Source organism: Schistocerca gregaria, chromosome 1 (assembly GCF_023897955.1).
Source record: "Schistocerca gregaria isolate iqSchGreg1 chromosome 1, iqSchGreg1.2, whole genome shotgun sequence".
Classification (NCBI taxonomy): domain Eukaryota; kingdom Metazoa; phylum Arthropoda; class Insecta; order Orthoptera; family Acrididae; genus Schistocerca; species Schistocerca gregaria.
This window is the reverse complement of record NC_064920.1, coordinates 853,843,564-853,862,818: the sequence shown is the minus strand read 5'-3', so window position 1 is coordinate 853,862,818 and position 19,255 is coordinate 853,843,564. Positions and strand designations below refer to the sequence as shown.

The following is a 19,255-nucleotide window of genomic DNA, read 5'->3' as shown; positions in this document are numbered from 1 at the left end:
TTTGACACCATTTTGAAGAACATGGCGTATTTTGTATGCATGTGTTTGTAATCAATGTGAAGAAAATATGCAAACAATGTGAATGCCACATCAGCTAATATTAATATACAGAGAAATAATCATTTAAAATATTATAAAACACTTTACTGCAGTTTCTTGTTAAAGACTTCATCCATATCAGTCTTGTCTGCATACATACTCATAACCTTAAACCTTATTGTCAATTTTCATATATAATGTGTTTATAATTGCTCTAAATTCACACAATAATAATGCCATTCTTAAATAACATTAAAGAAATTACCATAGAAATGTTAGTCGTAAAGATATAAACTGTAATTTTTGTATCCGAATTAGTAATTAATACTCTATAATAGTTATCTTTAGAAAAACTAGTATGAAGACTCTACAAAACAAAGAAAAAGATAGAATCTTTCATTGATTTCATATAAATGAAGTTTAATATCACATTATGATACACTCACAAGTGCCAGGTGTAGAAGTATGTAACTGGAATTTCCATACAGATGGTGCTAGCTGTTAGCGTAGGGCCCATGAGACCACGTCCGCAGCACCATCTGCTTCATATAACAGCTGACGATGAATGTCAACACACATTAACCCAAGTTCCATACATCAGTATCTGTTTCAATCCCATAAAAATGTTGAGTTTTGTGCTAACAATCTACAATTTGTGGACATTATTGTTGTTCTGTTATCATTTGAAGAAAACTGCTGCAGAATCACATCGAATGCTTATCAAAGCTTTTGGCAAACATGCTCTTGGGAAAACACAGCGTTTCAAGTGGTTCAAAAAACTTAACAGTAGTTCGTTTTACATGAGAAACAACAAGGGCAGGAAACCACCAAAAAAGTTCAAAGACAATGAATTGCAGGCTTTATTGGATAAAGATGATACTCAAACTCAACAGGAGCTCGTTGAACAATTGATTGTGATGCAGGAAGCTGTTTCTCTTCAGTTGAAAGCTAGGGGAAATGTGCAGAAAGTAGGAAAATGGGTTCCACATAAACTGAATGAAAGACAGTAAGCATATTGAAAGATGACTTGTGAAATGCTGCTCGCCAGATACAAAAGAATGTTGTTTCTCCATTGGCTAGTGACAGATGATAAAAAATTGATATATTTTTGAGAACTGACATCCACTGCAAGGCAAATCGTTTTGGAAAGAAGAAAATGCTCTGTGTTTGGTGGGACCAGGAGGGTGTCATCTATTAAGAGCTGCTAAAACCTGCTGAAACCCTTAACACTGATTGGTACCAACAGCAAATGATTGATTAAAATTGCGCATTTTGTGAAAAACGACTGGAATACAGAAAAAGGCAACACAAATTTTTATTGCTCCATGAAGACACCCCATCACACACAGAAAAATGGGTCAGGGAAACAATTGAGGCATTCAGTTGGGAAATAATATGGTATGATGCGTATTCTCCAGACTTGACTCTGATTATCATCTATTTGCATCACTGGGAAATGCTGTCACTGAATAACACTTCAGTTTGTAATAAATAGCAATGGAGATTACTTTGAATAAAATATTGCTTATTAGTTTCAAACAACAGATGTATCATTATTGCAACCAAATTCAGGTTTCATACTTCTACATCTGGTACGTGCTGTAGGTAACTGATGTGTTGTGTCAGGCAGAAGAGAAGAAAACCAGTTTCTGTAAGTTATATAACAGCTATTTTACACAGATAAGTACTGACAACCAACATCAACAACCATGGACACCTGCCAGATTTAATCCCATAGAATTGTTGGTTATCCACTGAAAATATGTATACAATCTCTGTACTCCAGATCCCAGTTAGAGGACGGCAAGTGGGAGGGGTGACAATCTCTCTTGCCCTTCCACCCCATCCTTGTGAATGCCTGTGCAACAACAAACAGTATTATAGAAATAAACAACAAAGTATACAAAAGTTATATAGATCCGTCATACCATAGAAAAACAGAGAAGAATTTTTAATGAAATTGAAACACTACTTTTAAGTGTATTATCACTTACTTACAGCACCAGAAATGCAGTTTTGGACTCATTATACAATACATTCTTCTATATTCTCAGAATTTCTCTTTTCCTGCCTTTCCACACTCCTTAAGAAAGTGGTTTCCACAACTGAAAAAGAACAACAGCAACAGCCCTACACAAAAACAAAAATGTATGATAAATAACTGCTATCTTTGATTTATATGCTTTTTAATTTAATTTTGAAAATTTATTGTCTATCATTTATAAACTCATTAATACTGTAAGGACTAAATGATCATAGACAGGTAGTATTTTCCCAGATCATGTACTATCAACAGCATTGCCTAAAAATTTGTGACAGTATATCTAATTTAGAACTGAGTTCACCAGTCATAAGACTGAGTTCCTTTCAGTTTGCTGTTTTGTTGGCACCAAATTACAAATATATTGTTACTTTTTTAATTTTTTATTTCTATAATTAAGTTTTCCTCCCCTGAAGAACATGTTTCAATGAGTTATGTATTGAGGTATTACAGGTCTTGTCTTGAATCAGTAATTACTATGAAAGGTATTTCGTCTGTACACATGATTTCACTGTCTAAAAGCATGTAGTTTACATATAGTACGAATAGAAATTGTTCCAACAGTTGTAAGATAACCATCCCAGTTATTTGTCTGCCTCTTTGGTAGGGCATCAGTCTGTAGGTGTGAAACTGAAAACCTGAATGAATAGAGATTGTTGTCTACTTAGTAATGCATGCAGGTCTAAAGTTTCGAGTTCACTTTTTTTTACACAAGTATTGAACTATAAGTAAATAACCCTTAATGTGCAATCTTGATTTGAATTTATTGACTGAAACGTCAGCACTTTTTTTTTTTTTTTTTTACTTTGTACAGCCATGAGCTGTGAATTCACTGCATGTTTCAGGAAAAATATTGAGAGATGCATTACATTACCTTTAAATTTTTGTAGAGTTCTGAGGGTTAATTAATCATGCAGACATAGAAAGGCTTCCTTACTTATGTCTTCCTGATTTACTCTTAGACAATCTTCTTCTAGATTGAACAAATTATCATCCTTATCACTCTCAGTATCAAGAACACAGTAGTCCTCAGTCTGAGATGCTGGATTCTGATGATTAAAAACTGACCAGAAAAACTGAACTTTTCTTGCACTTTTAATGTCCTCTCCTCAAATATGGAATCTGTTAATGGATTTCCACTCATTTGTACAATATATTCTGTAATATTCATAAGAATTCCTTTCACTGTTCTCTGATCCATCATCATCCTCTGTTTTTTTGGAATATGAACTTGGCAGGTACAGCTAATCACATGCAGATGTTTCAATCTTGGCTTCTTCCCATAAGATAGTTCATATGGAGATGTTTCTGGAATATTGGAAGGCCCCGTTTGGTTCAGGATATATTTTGCAGTGTTCGCTATCTATCTCCACATAAGAGTTTCATCGAATATTTCTATATGCATGTATTATGGCTCTGGGAGTTTCCTCAACTGTATGATTCTCTTTTTCACAGCATCCATTCTGTTCCAGAATGTATGGTATTTTGAGGCACTGAATTATATTTTCTCTCCAAAGAGTTTCCTTTACTTGTTTGTTGTCAAACGTTTTTCCCTTGGTACTCAGGGGCAGGTCCAGCAGTTTTTGGTTCAGCTATGAATGAACTTTTCTGCAACTTGAGATTTTTCTTTGAAGAAAACTGTCACCCTAAACTTTGTATAATCAATCATCTTTGAGAAAATACAAAATACTGATATCTCAATAACGGTGTTGAATTGTGAACAGGACCACACAGATCAGTGTGAATAAGCTCATCCAGTTCAGCTATCCTCTTCCTGGTGCCAAATGGTAATTAATGTGCCTTGGCATAAATATTGCCAGCAAACAGTTCACTCTCTATTTTCTTCTTTATATTTAGCTCCCTGCTGAGTATGAACTTCATACAGTGATTGATTTGGTGTCCAAGCCCTCCATGATAAAGGTGTAAAAGACTGTCTTTGCTAGATGTAAATGGACATCCTCCTCTAGCATTATTTTTCCTCAACAGAAGTAGTCAAGAACAGAAATGCTTTTTGAATTTTGGACAGGGCAGTGTTATCTCAGCTGATTTTTTGAAAAGTTTCATACAGTTTTAGAACAGCAATTACTTTATTTTCATTGTTACAGCATACTTTTAATTTTTTTAATTTTTAGAAACATTTAAATTTATTAAATATATGGCACACTTAAAATTTCTATTGTTAATTACACAATCTAGTACTGTTTATTATGTTTATTTCTGGATTCCTTTATAAAATAATAATCTAAACTAATATAAATTCATTTGTCAAGAAAAATTGTTTTCCCAATGGAATATTGTTATTACTGCAGAGTTGGGTAGTAATATGCATGCCCCTGATGTTGTGGGATGTATTTTTGTATTTTGACCAAAAAATTTAATTTCAGCTTTGTTAAAGTGAAAATTCAAAAGACAGTGTGATAAAACAAAATGTGGGACAATAAATTATCATGAAAACAAAAATTCTGCAAAGACATTCTTCAAAAGGTGTAAAAGGTGAATCAATTGAACCCTGAGAACCTAAAATTTGAGAATTTCAGCTTCAAGGATCAGATGCCTAGACATGAAAAACTGGAGTCAGCTGTGCAAGAAAAGATAAGTAAAAAGTTAATTGTAAATCTTACTCCTTCTGCAAAGACTTCACCACCATGGACAGTAGCAACAACAAGAAAGGTAGGGCTGGATTACAAGTGTTAGTGTCATCTGGGATTAATTGACCAATAATGAAGTTTTGTCTCTTGCAAAAAAAGAAAGTGACTTATTTTGTTCACAATTTACGTATGAATAAATTTCCAGTCACATGAATCAAGAAAACTCTGAAGGCTGTCCAACAGAGCAACTTATACCAAAAGTGAAGATGTACTACCAATAATGATGCACTGGATCAAATGAAAGAGGAATTTACAACTACAACCAGAAATATCAAAAAGGAAAGATAATTACAAACTATTTGTGAAGTTAATTTGTTCTTGGACTCATGTGTTTGTTGACAAAATGAAAAGGTACAAGGGTAGAAGTGAAGAAGAAGTGAAAGCTGTAGGATCCAGCCAGGAAATGTTAGAGCAAAGTGATGTCATAGTCAGTGAAGAAACAGTAAAAACTGATATTTTGCAGTTAATTTTGGCAAAGATAGAGGAAATGAAGATAGACAACAATAGTAAATTAGACAGAATATAAAATCAATTGGATCAACTTAGTAATCAAGTTTCAGACCTAACAAATGGTATTGTTAGAGGGGTTGAAAAGTGTGAATGAAAAAGTTGATGATTTAGGAAACGCAAGTGCTAACCACAAACCAGAATGGGAGAGTAGTGAGAATTTTGATCTACTATGTACTAATGATTAGTCATTAGTCACTAGAATACATAAATCAGATGATGACTGTATTGGATCTGAACTAGGTGATATTTTTTATGTAGGTTGAATGAGAGCTGTGAAATAATTGAAGTTGGTAAGTCTGAGACTGGTGGCTTATTGCAAATGACTGTAGGTGAGGTAAGTGACTTTGATGGGGATGAGACATGATGTCTGCGTGTGTCAGTATATGTGTGGATGGATATGTGTGTGTGTGTGCAAGTGTATACCTGTCCTTTTTTCCCCCTAAGGTAAGTCTTTCCACTCCCAAGACTGGAATGACACCTTACCCTCTCCCTTAAAACCCACATTCCTTTTGTCTTTCCCTCTCCTTCCCTCTTTCCTCCTGAGAGAGAGAGAGAGAGAGAGAGAGAGAGAGAGAGAGAGAGAGAGAGAGAGAGAGCGAGAGAGAGAGAGGGGGGGGAGGGGGGGCGGAGAGAAACATTCCATGTGGGAAAAATATATCTAAAAACAAAGATGATGTGACCTACCAAACGAAAGTGCTGGCAGGTTGATAGACACACAAACAAACACAAACATACACACAAAATTCAAGCTTTCACAACCAATGGTTGCTTCATCGGGAAAGAGGGAAGGAGAGGGAAAGACGAAAGGATGTGGGTATTAAGGGAGAGGGTAAGGAGTCATTCCAATCCCGGGAGCAGAAAGACTTACCTTAGTGGGAAAATAGGATAGGTATATACTCGCGCACACACACACACACACACACACACACACACACACACACACACACATATCCATCCATACATACACAGACACAAGCAGACATATTTAAAGGCAAAGAGTGAGGGCAGAGATGTAAGTCGAGGCGGAAGTATGGAGGCAAAGATATTGTTGAAAGACAGGTGAGGCATGAGTGGCGGCAACTTGAAATTAGCGGAGATTGAGGCCTGGTGGATAACGAGAAGAGAGGATATATTGAAGGGCAAGTTCCCATCTCCGGAGTTCGGATATGTTGGTGTTGGTGGGAAGTATCCAGATAACTCGGACGGTGTAACACTGTGCCAAGATGTGCTGGCCGTGCACCAAGGCATGTTTAGCCACAGGGTGATCCTCATTACCAACAAACACTGTCTGCCTGTGTCCATTCATTCGAATGGACAGTTTGTTGCTGGTCATTCCCACACAGAAAGCGTCACAGTGTAGGCAGGTCAGTTGGTAAATCACGTGGGTGCTTTCACACGTGGCTCTGACTTTGGTCGTGTACACCTTCCGGGTTACAGGACTGGAGTAGGTGGTGGTGGGAGGGTGCATAGGACAGGTTTTACACCGAGTGCATTTATAAGTGTAGGAGCCAGAGGGTAGGGAAGGTGGTTTGGGGATTTCATAGGGTTGAACCAAGAGGTTACGAAGGTTAGGTGGACGGCGGAAAGACAATCTTGGTGGAGTGGGGAGGATTTCATGAAGGATGGATCTCATTTCGGGGCAGGATTTTAGGAAGTCGTATCCCTGCTGGAGAGCCACATTCAGAGTCTGATCCAGTCCCGGGAAGTATCCTCTCACAAGTGGGGCACTTTTGGGGTTCTTCTGTGAGAGGTTCTGGGTTTGAGGGGATGAGGAAGTGGCTCTGGTTATCTGTTTTTGTAGCAGGTCGGGAGGGTAGTTGCGGGATGCGAAAGCTGTTTTCAGGTTGTTGGTGTAATGGTCCAGGGATTCAGGACTGGAGCAGATTCATTTGCCACAAAGGCCTAGGCTGTAGGGAAGAGACCGTTTGATATGGAATGGGTGGCAGCTGTCAAAATGGAGGTACTGTTGCTTGTTGGTGGGGCTGATGTGGAAGGATGTGTGAAGCTGGCCATTGGACTGATGGAGGTCAACGTCAAGGAAAGTGGCATGAGATTTGGAGTAGGACCAGGTGAATCTGATGGAACCAAAGGAGTTGAGGTTGGAGAGGAAATTCTGGAGTTGTTCTTCACTGTGAGTCCAGATCATGAAGATGTCATCAATAAATCTGTACCAAACTTTGGGTTAGCAGGCTTGGGTAACCAAGAAGGCTTCCTCTATGCGACCCATGAATAGGTTGGCATATGAGGGGGCCATCCTGGTACCCATGGCTGTTCCCTTTAATTGTTGGTATGTCTGGCCTTCAAAAGTGAAGAAATTGTGCGTCAGGATGAAGCTGGCTAAGGTGACGAGGAAAGAGGTTTTAGGTAGGGTGGCAGGTGATCGGCGTGAAAGGAAGTGCTCTATCGCAGCGAGGCCCTGGATGTGCAGAATATTTGTGTATAAGGAAGTGGCATCGATGGTTACAAGGATGGTTTCTGGGGGTAACAGACTGGGTACGGATTCCAGGCGTTGGAGAAAGTGGTTGGTGTCTTTGATGAAGGATGGGAGACTGCATGTAATAGGTTGAAGGTGTTGATCTACATAGGCACAGATACGTTCTGTGGGGGCTTGGTAACCAGCTACAATGGGGCAGCCACAATGATTGGGTTTTTGAATTTTAGGAAGTAGGTAGAAGGTAGGGGTGTGGGGTGTCGGTGGGGTCAGGAGGTTGATTGAGTCAGGTGAAAGGTTTTGTAGGGGGCCTAAGGTTCTGAGGATTCCTTGAAGCTCCACCTGGACATCAGGAATGGGATTACCTTGGCAAACTTTTTATGTAGAGTCGTCTGAAAGCTGACACAGTCCCTCAGCCACATACACCCCACGATCAAGTACCACGGTCGTGGAACCCTTGTCAGCCGGAAGAATGATGATGGATCGGTCAGCTTTCAGATCACGGATAGCCTGGGCTTCGGCTGTGGTGATGTTGGGAGTAGGATTAAGGTTTTTCAAGAAAGATTGAGAGGCAAGGCTGGAAGTGAGAAATTCCTGGAAGGTTTGGAGAGGGTGATTTTGAGGAAGAGGACGTGGGTCCCGCTGTGATGGAGGACGGAACTGTTCCAGGCAGGGTTCAATTTGGATAGTGTCTTGGGGAGTTGGATCATTAGGAGTGGGATCAGGATTATTTTTCTTCATGGCAAAGTGATATTTTCAGCACAGACTACGAGTGTAGGACAGTAAATCTTTGACAAGGGCAGTTTGGTTGAACCTGGGAGTGGGGCTGAAGGTGAGGGCTTTGGATAGGACAGAGGTTTCCGATTGGGAGAGAGGTTTGGAGGAAAGGTTAGCTACTGAATTGGGGTGTTGTGGTTCCAGATTGTGTTGACTAGAATTTTGAGGTGTTGGGAGGAGTGGAGCTGGAAGTGGGAGATTGAGTAGATGCAAGAGACTGGGTCTGTGTGCAATGAGAGGAGGCTGAGGTTTGTTGGAAAGGTTGTGGAGGGTGAGTGAGTTGCCTTTCCGGAGGTGGGAAACCAGGAGATTGGATAGTTTTTTGAGGTGGAGGGTGGCATGCTGTTCTAATTTGCGGTTGGCCTGTAGGAGGATGCTATGAACATCCGGTGTGGATGTGGGAGAGGAAAGATTGTGGACTTTGATTTGGGATAGGAGTTGACGGATGTGTTCATTGGTCGAGTCGATGTATAGGTGAAGGATTAGGCGGGTGAGGGCTATGGATTGTGCTGTTTGGAACTGGTATAAGGACTGATGGAAAGAAGGATTGCAGCCAGAGATGGGAACTTAAAGTGTGAGGCCTTTGGGGGTAATGCCAAATGTCAGACAAGCCTGAATAAATAAAATATGGGAGCGTAATCTGTCTAGGGTGAAGGCATGTTTGCGGAGGGAATTTAAATAAAATTTAATGGGGTCGTTGTAGGGATGTTGTGAGGTTGACATGGTATTAGAAGGTGGAAAGGGTAATTTGAGGTTAAAGTGAAAATAAATAGAAATTTATATATAGAGAGATAAAGGTGTGAAAAAAGTCGAAAAAGTGTTGGTTTGAGATGAGCTATGTTGATCCTGTGCTGAACTTAGGTTGGTGAACAATAGGTGCAAAGGGTTAGGTGGTTGTGTTGTCTCCAAACCACCTTAAAGGGTGGGGAAATTCAGAAAAATATCGAAAAAAATTTCTCGAAAAAAGTTTCGAAAGAAAAAAAAGAAAAAAATTTTCGAAAAAGTTTCGAAAGAAAAAATTTTTCGAAAAAAGTTTCGAAAGAAAAAAGAAAAAAATTTTCGAATTTTTTTTTCGAATAAAATCTCGAAAAATATGCGTGTAAATGTATTCAAAGGACTGGTTGTGTACTGGCAGGTTACGAGAATGAGGCTAACACATCCACATCAAACCCACCAACAAGCAACAGTACCTCCATTATGACAGCTGCCACCCATTCCATATCAAACGGGCCCTTCCCTACAGCCTAGGCCTTCGTGGCAAACAAATCTTCTCCAGTCCTGAATCCCTGGACCATTACACCAACAACCCGAAAACAGCTTTCGCATCCCGCAATTACCCTCCTGACCTTGTACAAAAGCAGATAACCAGAGCTACTTCCTCATCCCCTCAAACCAAGGACCTCTCACAGAAGAACCCCAAAAGTGCCCCACTTGTGACAGGATACTTCCCGGGACTGGATCAGACTCTGAATGTGGCTCTCCAGCAGGGATACGACTTCCTAAAATCCTGCCCCGAAATGAGATCCATCCTTCATGAAATCCTCCCCACTCCACCCAAAGAGTGTCTTTCCGCCATCCACCTAACCTTCGTAACCTCTTGGTTCATTCCTATGAAATCCCCAAACCACCTTCCCTACCCTCTGGCTCCTACCCTTGCAACCGCCCCCAGTGTAAAATCTGCCCTATGCACCCTCCCACAACCACCTACTCCAGTCCTGTAACCTGGAAGGTGTACACGATCAAAGGCAGAGCCACGTGTGAAGGCACCCACGTGATTTACCAACTGACCTGCCTACACTGTGACGCTTTCTATGTGGGAATGACCAGCAACAAACTGTCCATTCGCATGAATGGACACAGGCAGACAGTGTTTGTTGGTAATGAGGATCACCCTGTGGATTAACATGCCTTGGTGCACGGCCAGCACATCTTGGCACAGTGTTACACCGTCCGAGTTATCTGGATACTTCCCACCAACACCAACCTATCCGAACTCTGGAGATGGGAACTTGACCTTCAATATATCATCTCTTCTTGTTATCCACCAGACCTCAATCTCCACTAATTTCAAGTTGCCACCACTCATACCTCACCTGTCTTTCAACAACATATTTGCTTCCACGCTTCCGCCTCGACTTACATCTCTGCCCTCACTCTTTGCCTTTAAATATGTCTGCTTGTGTCTGTGTATGTTGGATGGATATGTGTGTGTGTGTGTGTGTGTGTGCGCGAGTATATACCTATCCTTTTTTCCCCTTAAGGTAATTCTTTCCGCTCCTGGGATTAGAATGACTCCTTACCCTCTCCCTTAAAACCCACATCCTTTCATGTTTCCTTTTCCTTCCCTCTTTCCTGACGAAGCAGCAGCCGGTTGCGAAAGCTCGAAATTCTGTGTGTGTGTTTGTGTGTTTTATTCATTGTGCCTATCTACCAGCACTTTCCCGCTTGGTAAGTCTTGGAATCCTTGTTTTTAAAATACTGTTCAACTTCATTCAATATCAAATAGGATGAAGTGTGAATGCAAATTTTGATTGAAGAAGGAGACATACTAGGCTCATTGTGCACAGCCAGTGTGTAAGGGTGGTGTTGTGATTAGCATTTCAGCCTAGTGAGCAGAAGACCTGGGTTTGAATCTTGGCCTTGGTACAAATATTCATTCATTGCTTCAGGTTGCATAGGTACATCACAGAATCTTTTTGCGTTTTCTTTCACATTTTGAGACAGAGTTTCATTGTGGAAACTATTAAAAGTATCTCACATTGAAGTTCATGCTAATTTTCAAGCATCTGTAAAACTTTCCTAATCTCAGAGATTTTGTGTTCTTTAAAATTTTTCATGATTCTTCCATTGCTTCTGTAACAGAGTTCTGACCTGTTTTGCATACCATGGGAGATCAGCACCATCTCTTACTAATTTATTTAGTATACATCCTTTGTTTGCGATTTATACCATTTCTTTGAATTTAAACTGCTTCTCGTCTATTTTTACATAGTCAGACTAGAAGGAGTGGAGACTGTATCATAGAAAGGCATCAAGTGAATTTTTATCTTCTTTCTTAAACAGATATAAGTTGTGTGTATTTTTCAAACAATGGAAAATCCAAGATGGAATGTAGCAATACTATGAAAAAGATATTCGCTACTCACCATACAGTGGAGATGCTGAGTTGCAAACAAGTAAAACAAAAAGACTGTCACAAAATAAGCTTTTGGCCAACAAGACCTTTGTCAAAAATAGATAAAAGACATATACACACACACTCATGTGTGTTTGTGAGTTGCATATCCATGAGTGTGTGTGTGTCTGTCATATATTTTTGACATAAGCCTTGTTGGTCGAAAGCTCATTTTGTGGCAGTCTTTTTGTTGTGCCTATCTGCAACTCAGCATTTCCATTATATGGTGAGTAGCAACTATCCTTTTCATAATATTCTGTTTATTTTTGGTGGTTTTGGATGTTACAATATTCAGTCTTGTTACATAAACTTTGTGGTCACTAATCCCTGTATCCGTCATGATGCTCCTCATTCACTGAGGATTATTTGTACATAAGGAAGTCAAATATGTTTTCACTACTATTTACACTTTGAGGGGCTCATGAACTAACTGTTGAATGAATATAACTTTCTGAGAAAGCATTCATTTGAGTTCCAGATGACATTTTATGCCTACTGCTAACTTTAAACATGTATTTTTACCAAAATGTAGAGGGTAGTCTGAAGTCACCACCAACTGTAATTGTATGAGTGGTGTACTTATTTGAATTATTAAGGCTAAAGTTTTCTCTTAACTGCTCAGCAATTGTAACATCCAAGTGTGAGGGTAAAGGAGGGGAGAGGAGGGGAGGTCTGTAAAAAGGAACCAATTTTTACAATTTTTAATTTATTCCATTTGTCAGGTATAACCTCTACCTGTAGTAAACCGCACAAACTCTTTACTTCTGTTTCACTGAAAGATAAATTACCTGTGATGGATCCTCCACCATCACCTGTATTTAATCCTTTCTTTATGAACACAGTTAGATCCTTTGTAAAAATTTTAGCTGAACTTTTTCCTGCTTTAACCGGCTTTCCATACCTACAATGATTTAAGCTCCAGTGCTTTCTATTAGTGCTTGGAACTCTGATTCTTTCTCAACACAGCTATGACAGTTTATAACTATAATACCAATCGTTGTTAGCATTACCTTTCCGTGTTTGTCCTTCATCATTTTAGAGTGGCACACTTCCTGTAGTTTCCTGAGACCCCTGACCAATAAAATTGCCTAGTCCTCTCCACACAGCTATGTAGCAGTTTTCTGTGTGTACTGGACCCCTGACTTATTAAGTGGAACCCATAAACCCACCACCCATTGTGTAAGTTGAGGAATCTGCAACTACATGGCTGTAGAACTGTCTGAGCCTCTGATTGAGACCTTCTACTCAGCTCTATACCAAAGGACCACAGTTGGTACCACTGATGATGTTACAGATGCTGAGCTCCATCTTCTTCTTGCAAGCAAGACTGCCAGTCTTTGTCACTTTAGCTATCCATTCAAACCAAGATAGAATCTCTTCCAATACAAAATGACAAACATGCCACCACCCACAGTTGACTGCACCCTGTGTTCTTCATGACATCAATAAGCATCCTTTCCAAATCTGGAATGGCCCCTCCCAGTGTGCACACAGAATGCACAAAGGGGTCTCCATTCTTAGCAGCCATATCCCTAAGTGGCTCCACTATGTGCCTAATGTTGGAGCTCCTAACTACAAATAATCCCACCCTCTGTGAATGCCCAGATATTGCAGGCTGAGAAGATTCCTCCAGAACAGGCTAAATAGCAGCATCCGGCTTCAGGTCTTCGTCAGCCATGGAACTGCCTAAAACTTGTTCATCAGGTCAACACAGAAGGACCTCCAATTTGCCGTCCAGAAATTCTTTCACTGTCTGCCACACCTTGGAAGACTTCCCACTCGACCGTGTGTGAGAGGTCGGCATCAGTGCAGGCAGTACCTGGGGCAGCCAGTTCCCCTGGACCGATCAGGGGAAATGTGGGATGTGCTAGACATCTCTCAGTTTTCCATGTATGGCCCACCACATTGGCAGCAGTCTCAAGCTTTCTGACCAAAGCCAACACTCCCTGAAGCTGCAAACAAAGCGTTACCAACTCAGCTCACATCTGAACACAACAGTCACAGTTCCTCTTCATCCTAAGGATTGTGGAACTATACTATAGACAACTAATAAATGTGGAAATGCGTATGATAAATAAACACACACACACACAATTAACAAGACTAAATATCACCAAGGAAATTTAAAGTAAGTCACTTATTATGAGAAGCAGTATCAACACACAGATAAAAACAGTGTTCTCTGATGTACTGCTGCAGGTATGAAAGCTACCATTTAAGTAAGGGTCAATAACTACTGCATTGACTATTTAAACACAAAATAAATGTCTAGTGTGATGCGAACAGTGGTACCATGCACTGCACAGTAAATAAAACATGACGCTGTGCCTGATAAATAAACCAATATGCATGAAATTAATGAGTTTAACCTTTAGCTAACATAGTGGCATACATGGGACACTAAGATCATGGTGTGGTCAATCTGACCTCTTAATTATAGGTGGGTGTAATGTTAAGAATTTGAATTCCTTTGAAATTCTCTGTTTTGTGTATAGCAGAGTCTTTAATACAATGTAAATAAACATGAAAATACCGAACATTAACTTTAAATAATTATTGATAAAGTGGCATTCAGATATGTTACCTGCACATCTTGTAAATTTATACATTTATATGTTTTTCATAAGCTAATAACAAAATTAATGCTTTGATAGATTTTGTATTTCTTCTTGAAGAACTAATAGAACAAAAATGTGACGTTTTTAACCTGAAAAAATACCTCATGAAAAATCAGAGTCCTCCAAATCACAATTTTTCACAACAGTGCTTGCAAACCTGGGAACAGCAATGCATGCATATTGGTCTCTTGCAGATGTAGCAAACATGCAAACTCTTCCTTTTCTTACTCACTGGGCAGATTCTGCATGTTTTACTATTCCTAGGTCCTAATTCTGCTTCCACTGCTTCTTTTGCTGAAGTATTGGGGCCTAAAATCCGGCGGGTCATTAGTCGTAACTCCTGTGGAAGTCGTGGGTTCTGAGCTCACGTTTGCATATGTTTCAGCACAAGACTACAGGTAAGCTCTTTCAGGAAGATACCTCTCTCAACAGGAGCTTCATCTGATCCACTCTTCTGAAGAACATATGCATTTCCTGTGCTGATGTCCAATAAACAGTAGAATAAACGCATTGGCCAATGCCGAGTTCTTCGAATGCGGGAGTATATGGAGCGCTTTTTGTCCAGTTCATCAATACCTCCTTTAGTGGTGTTGCAGTATGATAGTGTTTCTGATTTCTGACAATTCAAATCCTCAGCATTGAAGAGACAAGAATAACTGCTTTGTTTGTCTTTAGTACGTGCAACAATAGAGTCATGCCTTGCGTAAAACTGTACAAAGACGAACCAACTGGACTATGCTTATTTAGTTGGAAAGTTTGCAGAATCTCTCATTCTTTTTTAGAGTTCCCATAAAAGTCAATCCTCTTTTCCTTAACTCTTCTACAGCCTGTATTGATCTGCACTATTTGTCAGCAATAATGTTGAGATTACTGCTATAGATTGGTTTACACAATCACAACAGAGACTGCTTTGGTATCATCAGTTTATTACCATTGTCCGGCAAAGTATCATCATCAGAGCCTTTTCCACTGTACATATACCCATTATAAAAGTAACTGGTCCTCGCGTCACACAATGACATGATTTTTAAACTGTATTTACCAGGCTTCTTTGCCATGTGGACCATAAATGAGCATTTACCATGGAAGGAAACTAGTTGCTCATCTACAGTAGCACGTGTGCCTAAATTGAAATATTTTTGGGAATTTTCCACAATTTTTTCTAAGGAGAAAAGAGGTTGCTGCCATTTTGTCAACTTTGAGACTCTCTTTTCTAGTTTGAAAGTCATCAAACCGTAAGGAGTTCAACAACATTAGGTAATGGTTCTTAGACATGACAAATTTGAAAATTTCCCAACCTCAACGATCAATTGTAAATATATAATTAACGTTTTTTTGCTCGGATTTAAAGACAGAAGAATATATCAAAAGTCCTCAAAAAGCCTAAAGTTCATCAAAATCCAGGTTCTGCAGTTCAGCTTTGCTTTTGTCAGAGTACTTCTGCCTGATGCAATCTATTTTAGCATTTTTAGGCTGTAATGGAAAACTTCATCATCAAAATAGAGATGCCATAATAAAAATGGTCTTTTGGACCTCCTGTTGTCAATGTGGCAGACGGAAATTTCATTATGATGTTATGGCGAGGAGCTCTAGCAGCTCGGATCAGAGGTGCTTTGGCCCATTTGTACTGATTCTTGCCATAGAAGTAATTGCTTCTCTGTTGCTCATCACATGGATTCCTACTTTCACTACTTTCATCAGAGTAATTTTCTGTTGCACTTTGTTCTGACAATGTGTCATGCTCACTCACAATGGGTTCAGTTTCTTCAGAATTATCACCACAGTCACTATCATCTGATTCCTCCAACCATCTACTCACAGTTTCTTCAACATTTTGGTCTGAAGTGCTCACACATTGTCTGCTACTTTCATCAGATCCTTTACCTGTGGAATTACTAGGTTCTGCCATATTTCAAAAGCTGTGAAATGGAAAATTTAGAGAATATGTAAGGAGAATAACTGCAGAAACAATTACACAAACAACATAATGTGGTGAAAATGACAGTGAGTGACTTTGAAAAGCACGTCACTCACATTATAGAAGCTCTGGAATAACACCAAATGTGTTGCTGATCCACTCACAACTAAACTTGAAGCTAACAATCCGATGGCTCCAATAATGGGTAGGGGACTGGCTAAATCGCAATTGTTGATGAAAGTGCATGGTCAAATAGATCACACCACATTAGTTAAAGGTTAAACTAAAGAACACAACAACAAAATTTTTGTCACTTCTTATGAGAATCTGTGTTAGCTCAAAGACGAAAATGATGTCCACTGATGTGCTGCAGTAACAAAACCTAGCATTCAGCTGAGAGCTGTAACTAATGTGTGGCTATTCAAATGTAAACAAATGACTGGCTTTATGCACACAGTGGTACTATGCACTACAAAGTAAAAAAAAATGTGGAACTGTTTCAGGCAAATAAAATGCACGAAATTAACAAAACTAAACAGTGCAGGTGAAATTTAAAACAAATCGCTTCTTATGAGAAGCTTTGCCAACTCACAAATGAAAACAGTGTCATCTGATGTGCTGCTGCAGCAATGAGAGCTACCACTTGAATGAGGGCATAGACTACTGCAGTAGTTATTCAAACACGCTTGGTGTGTTGCAAACAGTGGTACTATGCACTACACAGTAAATAAAACATGAAACTGTGCTCATAAATAAACAAATATGCATGAAATTAATGAGTTCAAACTAAATAGGACAGAGGAAATTTTTGTCACTTGTTATGAGAATCTATATTAACTCAAAGATGAAAATGGTGTCCACTGATGTGATGTGGCAACAAAAGCTAGCACTCAACTGAGAGCTGTAACTAATGTGTGGCTATTCAAATGTAAACAAATGACTAGCTTTATGCACACAGTGGTACTATGCACCACACAGCAGATAAAGCTTGAATGTCATGTTGGTTATTGGTCTTAAGCATAAGTGTTCACCCAGTTTATTGCCAGGTGTGCACCAGGCTGGGAATGTGTTGATATCTGAGCCAGTGTCAAGCAGGGAGGTCTGCAATGCAGTTAAGATATGCTGATGACAGTAGTGTTAGTGCAGCTTTAATAGACATTACTCTGCTGCCATGGGTGTAACAACTGGCATTTTGCAGTTTTTTTTACCAAGTGACCACATGATGTACATTTACTGAAATTTTTCAGTTGACTTCACTTCATTCAAAGTGCCAGAATGCATTTGTTACATATCAGTACAAAGCTCTTTATTGGATGTATCACATCTGAAGAAGACGGCTACTTGCTGAAATTGAGCCAGTTTCATCAAAAATTCGGTACATATTTTCATGATAACAGAAGTTTTTAGTATAATTACTTCAGTTATGATTACTTCAGTTAATATACAGGATGTTGCATATGTGACTGTAGACTGAGGATCCTATATTTGAAAGTTCAATTGGAAATTGCTTTGGAGAATATCAAAATATATGTACATTTACACACATGCATCCTTAGTTATGAGTAAAACAACTAGAAAATAGTTGGGAGGCCATATTACTTATAGTGTGTGAGTGCCAGGCTGTCAAGAGTTATCAATTTAATTAGAAACTTAAAAAGACATGTCCCTAATAGTTATATAAGATCAGCATATTTTGCTTTCTTTCAAAGTATCATATCATATGGAATCTTATTGTGGGGAAATAGCAGTCACGTAAAGGGCATTCTACTTTTACAAAAAAAAATTTGTGAGATAATAACCCAAATGATTAATGGAAAATCTCATATAAAGGTGTGAAACACATACTAACAAAGAGATAGAGGGGCTGGCCAGTACTTACCTCAGCTCAGTACAGCTGATAGATACACAAAAAACAACCAAAAAAATACATTCCTAGGTTTCGGAATAAATGTTCCTTCATCAGGGAGGAGAAAGGGGGAAGAAAGGGAATAAGGGAAAGTGGATTTAGCTACTCACAACCCAGGTTGTGAAGCAACAGGGAAAGGAAAACAGGTAGGGTAGCAAGGATGGAGGAATGGTTGTCAGAGGGAAGCCAAAGATATTCTATTGTAAGTACTGTGCCAGCTTCAAACCAAAGAGGATGCATACAGAAGTAAAGAGGTATATAATATAAAGATAAACACAACTATGTAGGATGAAAAGATGCGTGAATGGCTAAAGACAAAAGGGAAAGAGGAGAAGACTAAAGAGTAAATGGGAGTGAGGTTGTTTAACATAGGTTCAGTCCAGGGGGATGGAGGGATGAAAGAATGTGTTGGAGTGCAAGTTCCCATCTCTGCAGCTCAGAGGGACTGGTGTTGGGTGGGAGAAGCCAAATGGCACATACGGTGTAGCAGGTTCCTAGGTCCCTAGAATTATGCTGGAGGGCATGCCCCGCTACTGTGTATTGGACATCTCCTAGGCGGACAGTTCGCAGTTCGTCTGTGTCCGTTCATGCGCTCAGCCAGTTTAGTTGTTGTCATACCGATGTAAAAGGCTGTGCAGTGCAGGCATGTCAGCTGATAAATGACACGTGTAGTTTTACAGGGTGCCCTGCCTTGAATTGTGTATGTTTTACCAGTAGCGGGGCTGGAGTAGGTGGTTGTGGGGGGATGAGAATCTGTTTTACACCGGGGATGGTCACAAGGGTAGGAGGCACAGCGTAGGGAAGGTGGTTTGGGGATTTCGTAGGGATGAACCAAGACGTTACAAAAGTTAGGTGGACGACGGAAAGACACTCTTGGTGGAGTGGGGAGGATTTCATGAAGGATGGATCTCATTTCAGGGCAGGGTTTGAGGAAGTCGTATCCCTGCTGGAGAGCCACATTCAGAGTCTGATACAGTTCCGGAAAGTATCCTGTCACAAGTGGGACACTTTTGGCATTCTTCTGTGGGAGGTTCTGGGTTTGAGGGGATGAGGACGTGGCTCTGGTAATGTGCTTCTGTACCAGGTCAGGAGGATAGTTGTGGGATGCGAAAGCTGTTTTCTGGTTGTTGGTGTAATGGTTCAGGGATTCAGGACTGGAGCAGATTCGTTTGCCACGAAGACCTAGGCTGTA

The 19,255-nt window shown here is 39.8% G+C and overlaps 1 protein-coding gene across 1 annotated transcript in view; it reads right to left on the bottom strand.

The window, feature by feature from the left end:
* Positions 1-2,089: 2,089 nt before the first annotated feature.
* The window catches only part of LOC126278136 (mitochondrial sodium/calcium exchanger protein-like), an 84,233-nt gene continuing 67,067 nt past the window's right edge, over positions 2,090-19,255 (bottom strand). Inside the window, exon 4 of the mRNA XM_049978059.1 lies at positions 2,090-2,169. Within this exon, the coding sequence (XP_049834016.1) occupies positions 2,090-2,169 (80 nt within the window). The remainder of the gene's footprint in view (positions 2,170-19,255) is intronic.